The sequence below is a fragment of the Drosophila kikkawai genome, chromosome 3R, assembly GCF_030179895.1.
Source record: "Drosophila kikkawai strain 14028-0561.14 chromosome 3R, DkikHiC1v2, whole genome shotgun sequence".
In the NCBI taxonomy this organism is placed as follows: domain Eukaryota; kingdom Metazoa; phylum Arthropoda; class Insecta; order Diptera; family Drosophilidae; genus Drosophila; species Drosophila kikkawai.
This window is the reverse complement of record NC_091731.1, coordinates 11,405,386-11,418,820: the sequence shown is the minus strand read 5'-3', so window position 1 is coordinate 11,418,820 and position 13,435 is coordinate 11,405,386. Positions and strand designations below refer to the sequence as shown.

General features: G+C 42.8%; 2 protein-coding genes across 5 annotated transcripts in view; both read right to left on the bottom strand.

The window, feature by feature from the left end:
• Window positions 1–13,435, bottom strand: part of cnc (NFE2 like bZIP transcription factor cap-n-collar) — a 43,867-nt gene that overhangs the window by 9,669 nt on the left and 20,763 nt on the right. For all 4 annotated transcript variants that reach the window (XM_017161984.3, XM_070287354.1, XM_017161983.3 and 1 more), the window contains 2 exons: window positions 2,803–2,879; window positions 2,183–2,731 (listed from right to left, as the gene is read on the bottom strand). In XM_017161984.3, the coding sequence (XP_017017473.1) occupies window positions 2,183–2,731; window positions 2,803–2,879 (626 nt within the window). The remainder of the gene's footprint in view (window positions 1–2,182; window positions 2,732–2,802; window positions 2,880–13,435) is intronic.
• fzo (fuzzy onions) lies at window positions 7,083–9,492 on the bottom strand. The gene has a single exon (XM_070287071.1). It carries the CDS (start codon window positions 9,350–9,352, stop codon window positions 7,172–7,174), a length of 2,181 nt encoding a protein of 726 aa, XP_070143172.1. The 5' UTR covers window positions 9,353–9,492; the 3' UTR covers window positions 7,083–7,171.

Sequence of the window (13,435 nt, the reverse complement as noted above, 5' to 3'; positions counted from 1 at the left end):
ATTAAATGTGATCAGGAAGTTGCATAATGATTATTCGCACTAGGATCAAAAGGAAAGAGATGCTGGAAAAACAAAGCTTAAAGCCGCCTAATGACACTTTCCGTTTAACCGTTAACAGTTAGATGGCTGGAAAATCCTCCGAGAGTCGGCAAAGGACTTAGCCGACAGTAGTTCTCGAGAAACCGGCGAATAACCGATCATCTGGCTCATTAAATGGCTTTGGCAAGTGCCGAGAGCCGGCAACCCGCTGGCATTCACAAAAACCGAAATACAGGAGGAGGACGCACAACATCAAACGCGGTCTAAGCCTAATCCAGCAACTCAGGTTGACCGCTGCTGTGGTTTTTCTTTCTTGCTTTCTTTTGGGCTACCAAGGAAGAGACTTTAAGGTAATTGCCGCTGACTTCGTGACTGTTCCACCCTCACCATGCTGTCGTCTCTCTTTTGTCACCTGTGCATCTATCTCTTTTTCGGGAAGAGCGGGCAAGCAAGCAGGTCAGAGGTTGAACTTCGGCCTGGGTTTCATTCAGGAAGCACTTGTTCGGCTCAGACTTGCGGTGGCTTTATTTTATTGGCCACAAAGAGTGGACAATGTGTTGGTGCAAAGAAGTCGGGATTTAGTTGTTTTCACAAAAACACAATAATAATAACATATAGTTATATGAAAACTATGCCTTTAATCTGAATGCTAAGTATATTGGCCTAAGGCTTACCTTTCATCATTAATGACATGTATTTTTTGTAAGATCTAAATAAATAAGAAATATTTGGAAACTATAGATTGTAGCAATTTCAGCGATATTAATAAGAACCACAACATTCTTCAGTGTCTCTGACTCACTCAAACATCAAGAAATACCAAAGACAAAATATCGAGAACTTGGCTGAGAAATAACGAAAACAACGGCTAAATAAACAGGCAAAGATTGAGAGAGAAACGGGTTGAGAAAAGCCTTTAGATAACTTCACAAACACTGAAGAGCAGCTCAGCGGAGTATGAAACCAAGATGGGAGACCACGAAAACCGTACCCATCTGTGTGTATCCATACATATATTATTTTAACACTGCTCGCATTCGCCTCGCAATCATAATTTTGTTGCTTTTCCCGTACAATTTCTGTTGAGCAGTTACAACAAAGGCCAAAAAATAAGAAAAAGAATAAGAATCATTCGACGAGAAACGGCCAAAAAGCGAGTGAAGAGCAAAGACTGGCTTGGAAGGGGGATCTCCAAAGACTTGTGGGGCTTTTGATTGACGAACTTGTGGCTGGCTGGAAGCGGAATAACAGCGGATGCCCCTGGAAATGTGGGGGCAGGCAGGGCGAGGAGCGTGTACAACCAGATTTGAAGCTTTGTACAAACAACAAACACGGCAACAAGAGCAACAACAGCGCCTCTTGAGGAGAGCAGGCCCAAGATCAAGTGCTCGAGAACCCCAAAGGGGTGGCGATGGATGCGGGGGAAGTATCCGGGCACACGGGCCACGTGAAGAACCAAAAGAAATGGAAGGCACAGCACGAAAAGAAGATGAAGGAGGAGAAAACGAACACTGAAAAGAGGCACTCCAAAATACCAGAGAAGAAGCAGCAAAAGAATAACGAAAGCGAGGCGCAAACGATCCTTGTATGATTACATATGTATATAGACACCAGGCACATAACAAGGCAGGTCAAAATAATAGCTATTAACTTAGAAATTTAAAAAAAATAAATGAGTTTCAAAATAATTCCATTTTCTAAAATGCATAATTAACATTTGTAACTTTTTCTTTATTGATACTATTTTTAATTCTGTATTTAGTAGCTCATAAGGGGAGCCTGTTTTGTACAAATACTTGTAATCAATTCATATTAGACTATATACTTTAATTAAATTAAATCAAAAAGTTTAAGGTAATTTCAGTTTCAGGTAAATAAATTCTCACATTATTGTATTATCTTCAAGGTAAAAGATATTACAATAACAGATTTATGTTGTTGTTCTTTCATTTGAAATGCTATTATTTTGACCACAGCTGTGTACACACACTCACACACCCGTTGGCCAGGTACATGTGCAGTCGTGTAAGTAAGTATGTGGAGCGCTCGACGGATGGCAGCACTTGAACCGAGCATCCGCATCAAATTATAAATAAATATATACCTTTCTGTGGGGAGGATTACGATCAATGCACACACATACCTGGTGATGGCCATGATGGAATCCGCCGGCAGCTGGCTGCCGCTGGAAGGCGCTGCCCGTGCCGCTGCCCACGCCCACACCGACTCCAACTCCAACGCCGCCGCCATAGTTTGCCTGCTGCACCGCTCGCTGGTGGGCGGCGGCTGCGGCAGCAGCATGGTGGGCATGGGCATGATGCATCGTTGCATGGTGGTGGCTATGGGGATGCGGATGCGCATGGGGATGGCCGTGGTGGGGGTGAGGATGGTGGTAGGGCGGAGCCGTGGATTGCAACATCTCGTCTAGCTCCTTTTTGGCGTCCTCATCTAAGTCGAACAGGGGCGAGCCCACGGAATTCTGAAGGTCCTCGAAGTCGCTCACCGAGAAGCTATCTCCGTCGGCCTTGTCCTGATCGTTGTCCTTGTCCTCGGCGCCGATGCGGCGCTGCTTGCTTGGAACTCCCTCGCCACTGAGGAAATCCTCACCGGTCTCCGAAACAATCCGTTGAGCTTGATTCTCGTTCAAGGCAGCGGCTGCCTGCGAAGTGGAGGCCACTGGATCGTTGGATAACTACAAAATTGAGTGTAGGACGGGCATCCATGAGGTATTTCTACTTTGCTAAAAGGGGCAACTGGACTTACCTCGTCTTCGAGAGGGAATTCAGAGAGCTTGAGTACGTCGTTCAACAACTCATCAAGGGGCAAGCGAATGTATTCACCTGAAAAGGGGAAAGAAAGAATTAATATAAGGTAAGAGCCACTAAATATACATATATATATTAAGAATACGATCTTTGTTCTTGGTTAACTTTGTATTGTGTCCTAATATCCTTATCCCCATTTTATCATTAAATTTTTATATTTTTTATGTTCTTACAATGAAAAATAATGCTTTCAATTCCTATTTAGGTGAATAACACATTCTTTGGCTTGTTACAATAATTGCATCTCAAGAATGATTTGAAAATATTTATGTTTTGATCTATGAGGAGTTCTGCAACTCTCACTTTTCTCTACCGGGAATTAAGTATTATCATTTTCCAAGCCATGATTCAATCTTTTGATTGCTAACAATATTTCTAATAAACAAATTGCATTCCCCTTGGAGTTTAGTTCACCCCCGAGAAATGATCTTTGTTTTTCTATCACAGCGTAGAAAATATATGAAAATATTTTGATAATATGAATAGGATTGCTGACTCTCTATTTACTTTCTTTCACTCTACACATTTCCCTGTATTCCCCAGAGTGTGATCAATTTTCTTCCTGAATCTCTCGGGGCCAAAAAAAAAAAATAAGGTAAAGAAGGATCAGGCCAAACAGTAGCACTTTCCTGTGGGAGACCGAGTTCGAAAGATCAGCGGAGAGATCAGAGAGTGGACAGTAACTAGAGTCAGTCAAGCTGGGCGATCATTAATCATAATCATAAAAACGTGATCTTTGGGAGATCGCATCCACTCAAGACGCCTGACGGAAGCGGCAGCTGAAAATATTGCAATAAATGAACGATTTCCCCGGCTCGTCTTAATTGATGATCAGTTATGACAGCTCCGAGATATCCAAACTAAACACGGACTAAAGTCGAGGCAAAACAATAAAAGCTTCCCTCAAGTGTATCGCTTACAGTTGACTCGTAGACAATTGATTCCTGCTCAAATATTGATGGCGGCCAAATATTTGCATTGGAAATTCTCGGGAAATCCAAGTCAAGAGTCGAGTGGGGTGGGGAAACTCTGAACATTATCAGAAAATTACTACTTAACATCGACTCGAGTTCCACGAAGAGGAAAACCCCGAACCAAACGTGGGCAAACATCTAGATAAAGCCAAAACGAAAACCCAAAAAAATGTAGGCCCGAAAAGAGGGCGCAACCTGGTCGAAAGAGTAGGAAAGTCCAGGTCGGAGTGAGAGATAGAGACGAACTCAAGTGGTGTGACGACGACGACCTTTGCTGGGGCACTTGAGTCCGGGTTCAAAAATTAGAATAAACACAGCCGATGGAACAGTTCGGGTCTCTGGACCCGGCCAACACAGTTCCACCAAATGTTTTGTTATTCTTACGATTGGTTACAACACGAATACCCCTGCCCATTTCCCAATTTCCATCGCAACCATTTTGGGCCGATTCGGTTCTGTTGTGTTCTGTTCTCTCCTCTGTTCTGGCCATGTTTTTTTTCGGCTTGCTATCGTGAAGCCTGTTATTTTAGGGTTCTCCCTTCCTTATTTAATTCTTATTTTTTTGGTAACAATTTGTGGTCCGTTAATTTCGGAATGCGTGTGTGGGTTGCCCGGCTGTTGGCTTGGAATTGTTTACTTATCGTTTTTGGTCGTTGGGCTGGCTGTTTGTCTCCCTTTTCGTGGGTTTCTTTATGTTTTGGTTGCTCGCTTTGTGGCCGAAACGACAACGAAAATATTATTCGATTTTGGGTTGGTGTGCTGTGCATTGTTTTCTGGCCGGACTGGCCGGGGCTGACCAGGAGCAACTGTCAACTGTCACCAGCAATTAGGCGACAAGGCTTTAGAAAGGCGTTGATGGGGCCAACAATTGTTGGTCAAATTTTCGGTTACCTTTCAGGAAGTTTGCCCGGACGGAAGGAAGGCCAGTGAAAGCGGTGGGAGAGTCGCGTAATGGAGCCGCTAATGGGGTTGATTGAGCACTAAACACCGACGGCTACTTGATGTTTTCACAGGGGTGGCAACGGGCGGGGCTTGAGGTGGTATTAATGCTCTATACTTATCTGAATTGTTTGCTTAGATTGTAGGCCTAATCGACGGAGTAAATAAGGAATAAGCTCCTTCAAGTATTTGTGCTGAGAAGTTTGATTTTATAAGAAGTTTTATAGGTAAATGTTAATTAGGAAGAATTAGAAACAAATCGGGAATTGAATAACTAATTGAAGGTACAGCAGGGGCCTATAGTTATAGCTTTTATTTATTTTTTTTTAATTATTGAAGAATTATAAATTTTCCATTACAATGCTATACTTGTTATAAGAATACTATAAGAATTTGGGGCTTTGCATTTCTAAGTCTACAAAGAAATTGGCCCCACGATGGGCACCAGTTATTTGTTTTATTCAGCTCATACGATGAAGTTCGAAATTCGGTCACATCTTCGAACCAAACAATGGATCTTTACGAACCTTTTTTAGTTCAAGGGATGCTGCAATGATGACGATGTTGATATCTGTGAAATATTCGTGTTTATAATCCAAGAAACACAAACGTCTGAGGAGCAAAGTCAAATGTGGCTTGACTTGGTTTTATTTCTTCTTCGTCAATTGTTTTTGATTTGTGGTTGTTGTAGTTGTTGGCTTTTGTAAGCAGATTGAACACAAATCGTTGCAATAAAGCGCTGATTGTTGTTGATATTTGGCCAAACACTTTGACAATTATGTAACGTTTTGACAGCCAAAATGTTGCAGAATCAACAATGGCAACACACCGACAGCAATGGCAATAGCAATAGCAATCCAATCGCAACTGCGATATTGCCGTTTCCGCTGCAGACAGGCCTTTATTATCTTGGCTTTATTATTTTTTATTTTTTCCTTTGCACAATTCGATTGTTGGGTTCGTGTGTGTGTGGAAAATGGGCTTTTTTTAGAATCGCACAATGGTCACTTGAGTGTGGAGCCTGGCATGTATTTTTGATTTGGTAACTTTCACTTTTGTATCTTTTTTTTTTGCACAAATGCAGACGCGTAATAGTTTGGTAATTTGTTAATGTTTGACACAGTTTGTCGATTGGTTTGGTTTTATTTTTGAATAGTATTGAGAATTTCTCAAATCATCTAATTGGCAGAAAAAGAGCCGTGGTAACACACTTGACTTGCACAGAACGAGCGATTTGAGCGGTTGGTTCGGAATGCCGCGTCACTCTGCGGAGCTCGCCAGTTTGATCCCGATACAGAGTCCTTTTTTCTTGTCCACGCCCACGTTTTTAGTCCCCGAAATTCTCACTGTGTTAACCCTTGGTCGGCCAGTCGCCACTAGATTCGCTTCTCTGCGCGCGCGTCAAGCGTCGAACGTTTCTCGAGCGTTTATAAAAATTCAAATACGATTCTAAAATGCTGCCACTGCCACTCTGCCTCTGTCGCTGTCGCGGCCACTGCTCCGCCATCGCCGTCGACGCTGGCAGCGGCGCAAGAGAAATGGCGCTCTCAAGCCATGTGTGCGAGCGAGACAACTGTATGAACTTCCTCCCTGTTTTGAGCTGCCTTTGTTCATGCGCAGTGCGAGTGTGTGTGTCTGTATGAGTGAGGGGCGGAGCCAAGAGCTCGGCTTGGCTCTGAATTGTGTATGTCTGTTGTGTGTGTGCATTTTTAGCTGTACTTTTGCTTTTGGCCGCTTCAACATGGACGCTTTGTTGAAGTCTACAAAAAAGCCAAAACTGGTTCTCTTGTTCTTATTCCCAGCATGTGCATGTTCCACAGCCCGTTCCAGTGGCTATGTGTGTGTGTATGTGTGTACAAGCCGTCAAGAGGAAGAAAAAACAATCTAATCAAGTAATTTAAACAGTCAAAAGCAACAAAAAGCGTTTAAATTTGCATGGAAGGATTTTCGGAAATCAAATAAGATCTTAAAGTCGAAGAGAAATATTCAAAACAGGGAAAATGAATAGAGAAACTGAAAAAATAAACTTCTAATTAGAAAATACAAGCTTCTTATCCAATATATTAGAATTATTAGATGGAATATCTTGTCCAAAATATAATTTCTCTTCTAGAAAATATAAATTGAATTCCCAAAATATCTTTAGCTCCAGAATAGATAAAGATATAAATGCAATTAATTTAGATATATTGCAATTATTATTTTTATTCTTTAAAAATTTCAACCCAAAAACCAAATATTATATGTAAATTTCTCTTAGCTCTAAGGATCCCCCACATCAAATATATATAAAAATATAATATAATTTTAAAGGTTAACTATAAGTATAATTTAATGTAATCCAACAAAAATAAAACTAAACTAAACTAAAATTCAAATTTAAACCCTCATAATTTAAACCCTGCTTGCCAAGTAGAGCTCTTGAAACTCCCGCAATCGAATCGCCAGCATGTTTCCCTTGGAACGAAACTCCTTCAACTTCAGCTGTAGTTCCTGCATCGAGTTCAGTCGCTCCCTTAGTTTTAAAATCTTCGAGTTCAAGTCCATCCCCATTAGACGAACCTCGTCTGTCCAAGAGTTCTGAACCTTTCCCAGCTGCTGCTTGAATTGTAGCTCGAATCCGGTTGCCGTCTGTTGCACTCTCGCCCGCAGATGCCGCTGCAAGTGCTCCGTGTACTGAGACTTGAAGCTCCGCTCCTGAGCGGATGGCGTCCAACTGAGCAGCTCGTAGAGGTACATGGATCCCAAGAGGCTGCCGACGATAAGCATCACCCGCCAGCCCACCGAGCGAACAGCGATTCCACTGAGTAGTAAGGCTCCAAGAGAGCCATCCGATTTGAGTAGGGATGCTATTATCTCCAGCTGACTTGGATTGATCAGAGGAGCAGCAGCAGGTGTGACCTCCTTATGGCCATTGAGTAGCTTTCGCTCCTGCACTGAATTGGCGGGCAGCGAAAGCTTTCCATGGAAGCGCTGCCAAAACGCAGCCAATCCCCAGGAGAAACGGAATCGCAGATCAGGTTGAAAGTCACCCATCAGGGATTGGCAATCCAGTCCGTAGATGAGCTGCCAATTCAGAGTTTCCTCATTGGGTTTACCCTGCACTTCCAGCTCCAGCTGGCTCAATTTAACCTGCAGCGGTATAGAAAGGCGTTCTAGGATCTCGTCCGTGAGTAGGACCTCCAAGTGGGCACTCAGGGATCGCTGATAGTGACCAAGTTGTCTCACCATCTGGGGATGAAACGGTTGCGAAAAGGATCGCACGGCTGAGGGAAGGACTCTAGTGATCTGATCCCTCAGCACCTGCTGTCCCATCGCCTGGGCCTCCTCACACAGTTTTTCGACTTGATCCTCAAGCTCTTCCTTTCGCTGCACAACTCGGAGTCCCTGATCATTTATTTCCGCATAAAGCTTATTTGCTTCCTCACCAGTTTCCTTCAAAAGTTGGCCCAATTTGGACGTAAGAGGACCTATCAACGTGGCCTCTAACTGGGCCAGAATATCCAGAGCACTCAGCAAATGCTGCTCGAATTTGGTCTTTAGAGCAGAGTGCGCCAGGCAGTTTGAAAAATCAGTCTCAAACCTCTGAAACTCCAGATATCGCTCTTGCGTTGGTACAGTGGGATTTTGGTTGCATCCGTTTCGCAGTTGCAAAGCCTCCAGAGCCGAGACATGGTAAATCCTCCGCCGCGCTTGCTCCACAGTTGAGTACACGCCCAAATCTTCGATGAGCAGCTTCAGGCACCGTTCAATGTGCTGATCCCTCACCTGCAACTCCATTTCCGGTTCCTGGCTGCTGGCCATATCCCAGCGATTGTTTAGGATGAAGAGGTTTGGTCGCGAGAGTTTCGAAGCCACATCCTTGAAAAACTGCTGCTCCACGCGTGAAATTGTGGACTCTGCATTAAGGACCAGGATGAAAACATCGGCATCCATGCAATAACGATCCAGGCAGTCATCCAACTGGGCTGTTACATCCACGCCAGGCGTGTCCAACAGAACCACATCGTAGTCCAGCAGGCGACAGCGACTCCTGGGCATATTCACGTGCAGAAGGGTACTGGGTTTCATGGCTCTCGGAGAGTGTGCACTGGCCAGTTCCTTTAAAGCACCCAGCTCCAGGTGCAGATTCTCCTGCTCGACCCGCACATGCTCCGGATCCTCTTCATCAGCGGTGGCCTGCACCAGGCAAAAGCAGCTGGTTGTATGACCCATGGCGCTGGGCAATATTCTATCATGGAGCAGGGCATTGATCACTGCGCTCTTGCCATTCGAAGTTCTTCCGAAAAAGGCCACCTTCATTCGATCTCTGGACATGACCTTTTCGATGGCCTGCACTTTGCTGGAGAAGCAGCGGAGCTGCTCCATTTGCTGCTGCTCCTCCGCCTCATCCAACAGATTACTCCCCTCGACGGTGATCATAAGTGAAGAGATAAATTTGTCCAAATCCTGGTATATGTCCTGCAGCTCTATTTTGGCATCAACGAACTCACTTAAGCCCGAGGACGAAGACGAACGCAGCGAGATGAGCGACGATGCCGAAGAGGTACTTTCCCCCGAGTCCGAGTCACACATTTTACTTTTTATATTGGTTAACGAATATTATATACGAGGTTTAATAAAATATAATAATAATAATATATACTTTTTGGTGTTTGTTGCTAGCGGTGAGGGGTTTTACGATTATGTTAATAGTACTGTTTTGAAGGAAGCAAGGGATTTGTTTTACAAAGATACTTTGTTCAGTGAAAAGCTGAAAAGGTTTTTCTAAACATGGATCTTATTGTAAAAGTGGTAATAAAAAAGGTTCTCAGAAAATATTTAAACATGAAGAAATATTTCTAGTTATTTAGTATCTTTTACATTTCAAATAAATAAAGGATATTGATTCCTAGTTAAGACTCAATTTTACACATTCTCTTGAAAACGGTTTTTTACAGTCTAATTATGACTTTAGTTTCCTTCATAATTTGGCACAATTTAGGTGCAATTTTCCAGTGACCCCAATATAGTAGCTTCCCCCCAATATATCCCCACTACCTCTAAAAAGCCCAATCAAAATACCAACTTATTTACCCTAAAAATTAACACAATTACCGCAATCGTAAAATCACCGAAAAGAGAGTAAAAGAGCAGGCAATATGCACATTAATGGGCCACTGAACTAATAGACCAGGCTAAAAAGCCGAAGAGTCCCAAAGCAAACGCTTTTGGTGAACTTCAAATATTAAAAAAAAAAAAAAGTGCGGAAAAAAAATAAATGAAATTGGTCAGGCGGCGAGGCGGATCGCGGGGATCGGATCGCTTCAGTTGAGTTCGCTGGGGTTCGGCGGTTCGCTCTGAAAAAATTAGCAGCATCATCGACGAGGTGAGGCGGGGGCATTTCGATTGGATGCTTGTATAATTTTTTTCATCGCCGCTAGAAAACAGTAGGAAAAGAGCACAGAGATATATTGAACAAGCCAAACTTGCCTGGTTAATCATATCTTTTTTTTCTCTTCCAATGTTTTTCTTCTTTTTTCGAGCGTTTTCTTGAGTGCTTTATTACAACTTAATTAGTTTAAATTGTTGCCGACGCAAAAAAAGAAATAATAATAAAGAAGAAGCCGATGCTGATTGAGAGTGGCGGCGATATAAGGAGATGGAGATTTCGTATCCGGTGAAAGACCAACTTATTATTGAAACACATTAGTATGAAGCCTTGCTTTAACTCCAACCCAAAGACGCGAAATCAGAGCAAACCAAAAACCCAGTGAGCAACAATTGTGACAGGACAGATCCATGGCTTCAGCTCCGGATAGTGTCAACAATGAAATTGCTAAAAAGAAGCCCGGCCAAGTCGGAAGGAGGCAGGGCCGGACAGTATTGTTAACAGGCATGTGTATAGATATGGCCATAGACTCGAGCAGAAGTCAGCCACACTCTTTGTTGTTAATGAGTCGCCACAAAATCGGAATTGAAATCGGAATCGGAATCCGAATCCAAAAAGAAGCTTGAATGAACTTTATGAATGGGTTCGCTGGCTGCTGCTCATTTGAATAGACTCTCATTTGAATACCACAACATTGGAACTTACACTGAAGATGAAAAACTTTCGTAATCCTTAAGCCATACATGAGTACTCAATGGGTCAAGTACTTGGACCACTCGGCGGCTAATTAAACTGCAAATTTCAGAGAATTGTGCAATTTTCGTCTAGTTTTGGCAACGAAAAGAGGGTAAGAGAGGGCGCAGAGGCAATAAGGTTGCGCAAGACGAAAACACTTGAAAGTGATACGATTATGCAGCATAAAATCGTCGACGCGCGGACCAGGCCAGGCCAGTCCAGTCCAGACTAGACCAAAAATAAAGCCGGTCAGGACTGCAGCGCTCACCTATGCCCCCTCTCTTCCCTGTCTGTTTGTTATTTTGTCAGCATGTAAATTTTCCCTTTTTTTTTGTAAATTTGTAGCGTAATGCTGACCACGTAGAATTTGAACAATTTCTTCGGTCCGCTCCCTCGCATTGCCAGACAGCAGCGGGGGCGAGTCGAGGAAGGCCACCAGACAGACCAGACAGGAGGAGCACCTAAGGTGGCACCGGAGCGAGCGAGAGGAGCAGAGATCCTCAATAGGTGCACCGCTGGATCCGCGCACCACTGCACCAGATGTTTTGTAATAAAGTAACCCTCGTCGTCGTATGTTTTCTTTGATGTTAGCCTCGGAGAACCCAACGATGGACAGGAAATTAAATGATAACTCCAGGTCTCAGTTCGGTTTTAATTATGAACTCACAAAAAGTAAACTAAAACCAATTAAAAAATGAAGAAGAAAAGGCTATATACCTCAAAGGGCATGCTTTAATATTAAGAATGAGGTATTTAACAGGTTACAGCTATAACTCTCTTAGACTCTTAGAGAAATTCTTGAAACGTGTCTTTTTCCTCATCCAAAGGCATTAAAACTCTCGAAAAGAATTGAACTTTCAGTTCCCACCAATAAACCAAACCCTTCTTCTGCTCTCTCACAAACTTGATTGTGGTCAATAAACTTGCGTAGCTTGGCAGCCGGCAAGCGGCCTAACTGATTGCATAATGGAATTTAAGCCACCGAAAAAGAAACCAAAACCAAAATATCTATAACATAATTGAGAATAAGAGCATTTTTCTGTGATACCAACACCACGCAAACCAAAAACTTCTGGCCAAGTCATCGCTCCAAAAGTTGTCAACGATCTGAGAAGCTAAAAAAAAAAAAAACAAACAACAACAGAGAACGGAGCAAAAGAACAAACCAAATCGAATTGAAAGCCAACGAATGTAATCAGATTTGTGATTCATTGGAAGATATATATATGTATATACCTTTATATATAAGCATGGATAGATATAGAAAATCAGAGACAAATGCGAGCTGATTGGAGGACAGGCGATAAAAAGCGAAGCGAAACGGTATCCGAGAGATACGAGTACTTCTGGCGACTTAATTACCACCGTGTCACATCCTAGAACTGGAATGGGAGGAACACATGTCCCCATGACAAGGCAACCTTGACAGGACAATGGGCAGGAAAATGTCCCAGAATAGTTACAACTTCATTGGCCCAAAGGTTCGAGCCGGGAGTTGAAAATTAATGAAGAAAAACTTGTGAAAAGCGGAAAGAACAACGAACTAAACTCACCTGAACGTGCGGAAGATGGAATTTATGAATTCTAAAAAAGAAAAATAGAAAATCCCTTCAATACTGTCGGCTAAGGAATACCATTTACGGGCACAAACACTGAAATAGCAACCGAAAAATGACTTTCATTTTAGTCGTTTTATTTCGGACGCCGAACAATGGAGATGATAATGCCGCCAAAGGCTACAGACTTTACGGAGATTCGTTGGGTTCGATCCGTGGGGAATTTGGATACGCACAAATCCGAGATCGAAGCCCCGGTGCCCGCAGACAAAGGTCTGTGGCAGTGCGAGTGCGTGTGAATGCGTGCCTCGAATGCGATATGAATCTATCTATCGGAGTAGGAGGTGGGCGCGCATCAATGGATTTTTAATAAATGGCCCAAACGAAGCAATCATTATGAGCAGCAGCAGCAGCATAGATGCTCGTGAATAGGAAATATATATCCAACATGGTGGTGGTGACTGCTGTTACCCACCACCGCCACTGCTCGCAATCTTCCCTTATTCCATCAAAATGGTGGCAAACGATTTGCGACCTTTTGTGTGTGTGGAAGGTAAGCCCTAACAGAAGCTTCTTTCCTCCTACTCCTGCTCGATTTGCCAGTTCAATGAGCCAGCCAGCTCAGGATGAGGCCAGAAGGCAGCAGGAATATAAAAGGGAATATACTAGTCCTGATTTCTATTAAATGTTCATACCAATGTAAGCCACAGCAGAGCAACCAACATTTTAATATACATTTTTAGTTAATCAATGCTATACTTACATTTTAAAACGTTTTAATTCAAGAATCAGATTTTACTGATTTTTGATTTAATGACTGCCAATGATTTGGCAGAATTTTGTTCTCCTTTACAGATTCAAAGGAAAGTTATCGAAACCAAATTCAACCAACTTCTCAAAATCTTTTTTTCAATAGCTCTCTTTACCAAGTTTGGATCAATTATGGGAACAGAACGAATATTACAAAGCTTTTGATACTGAAAGGTGTGATCATGC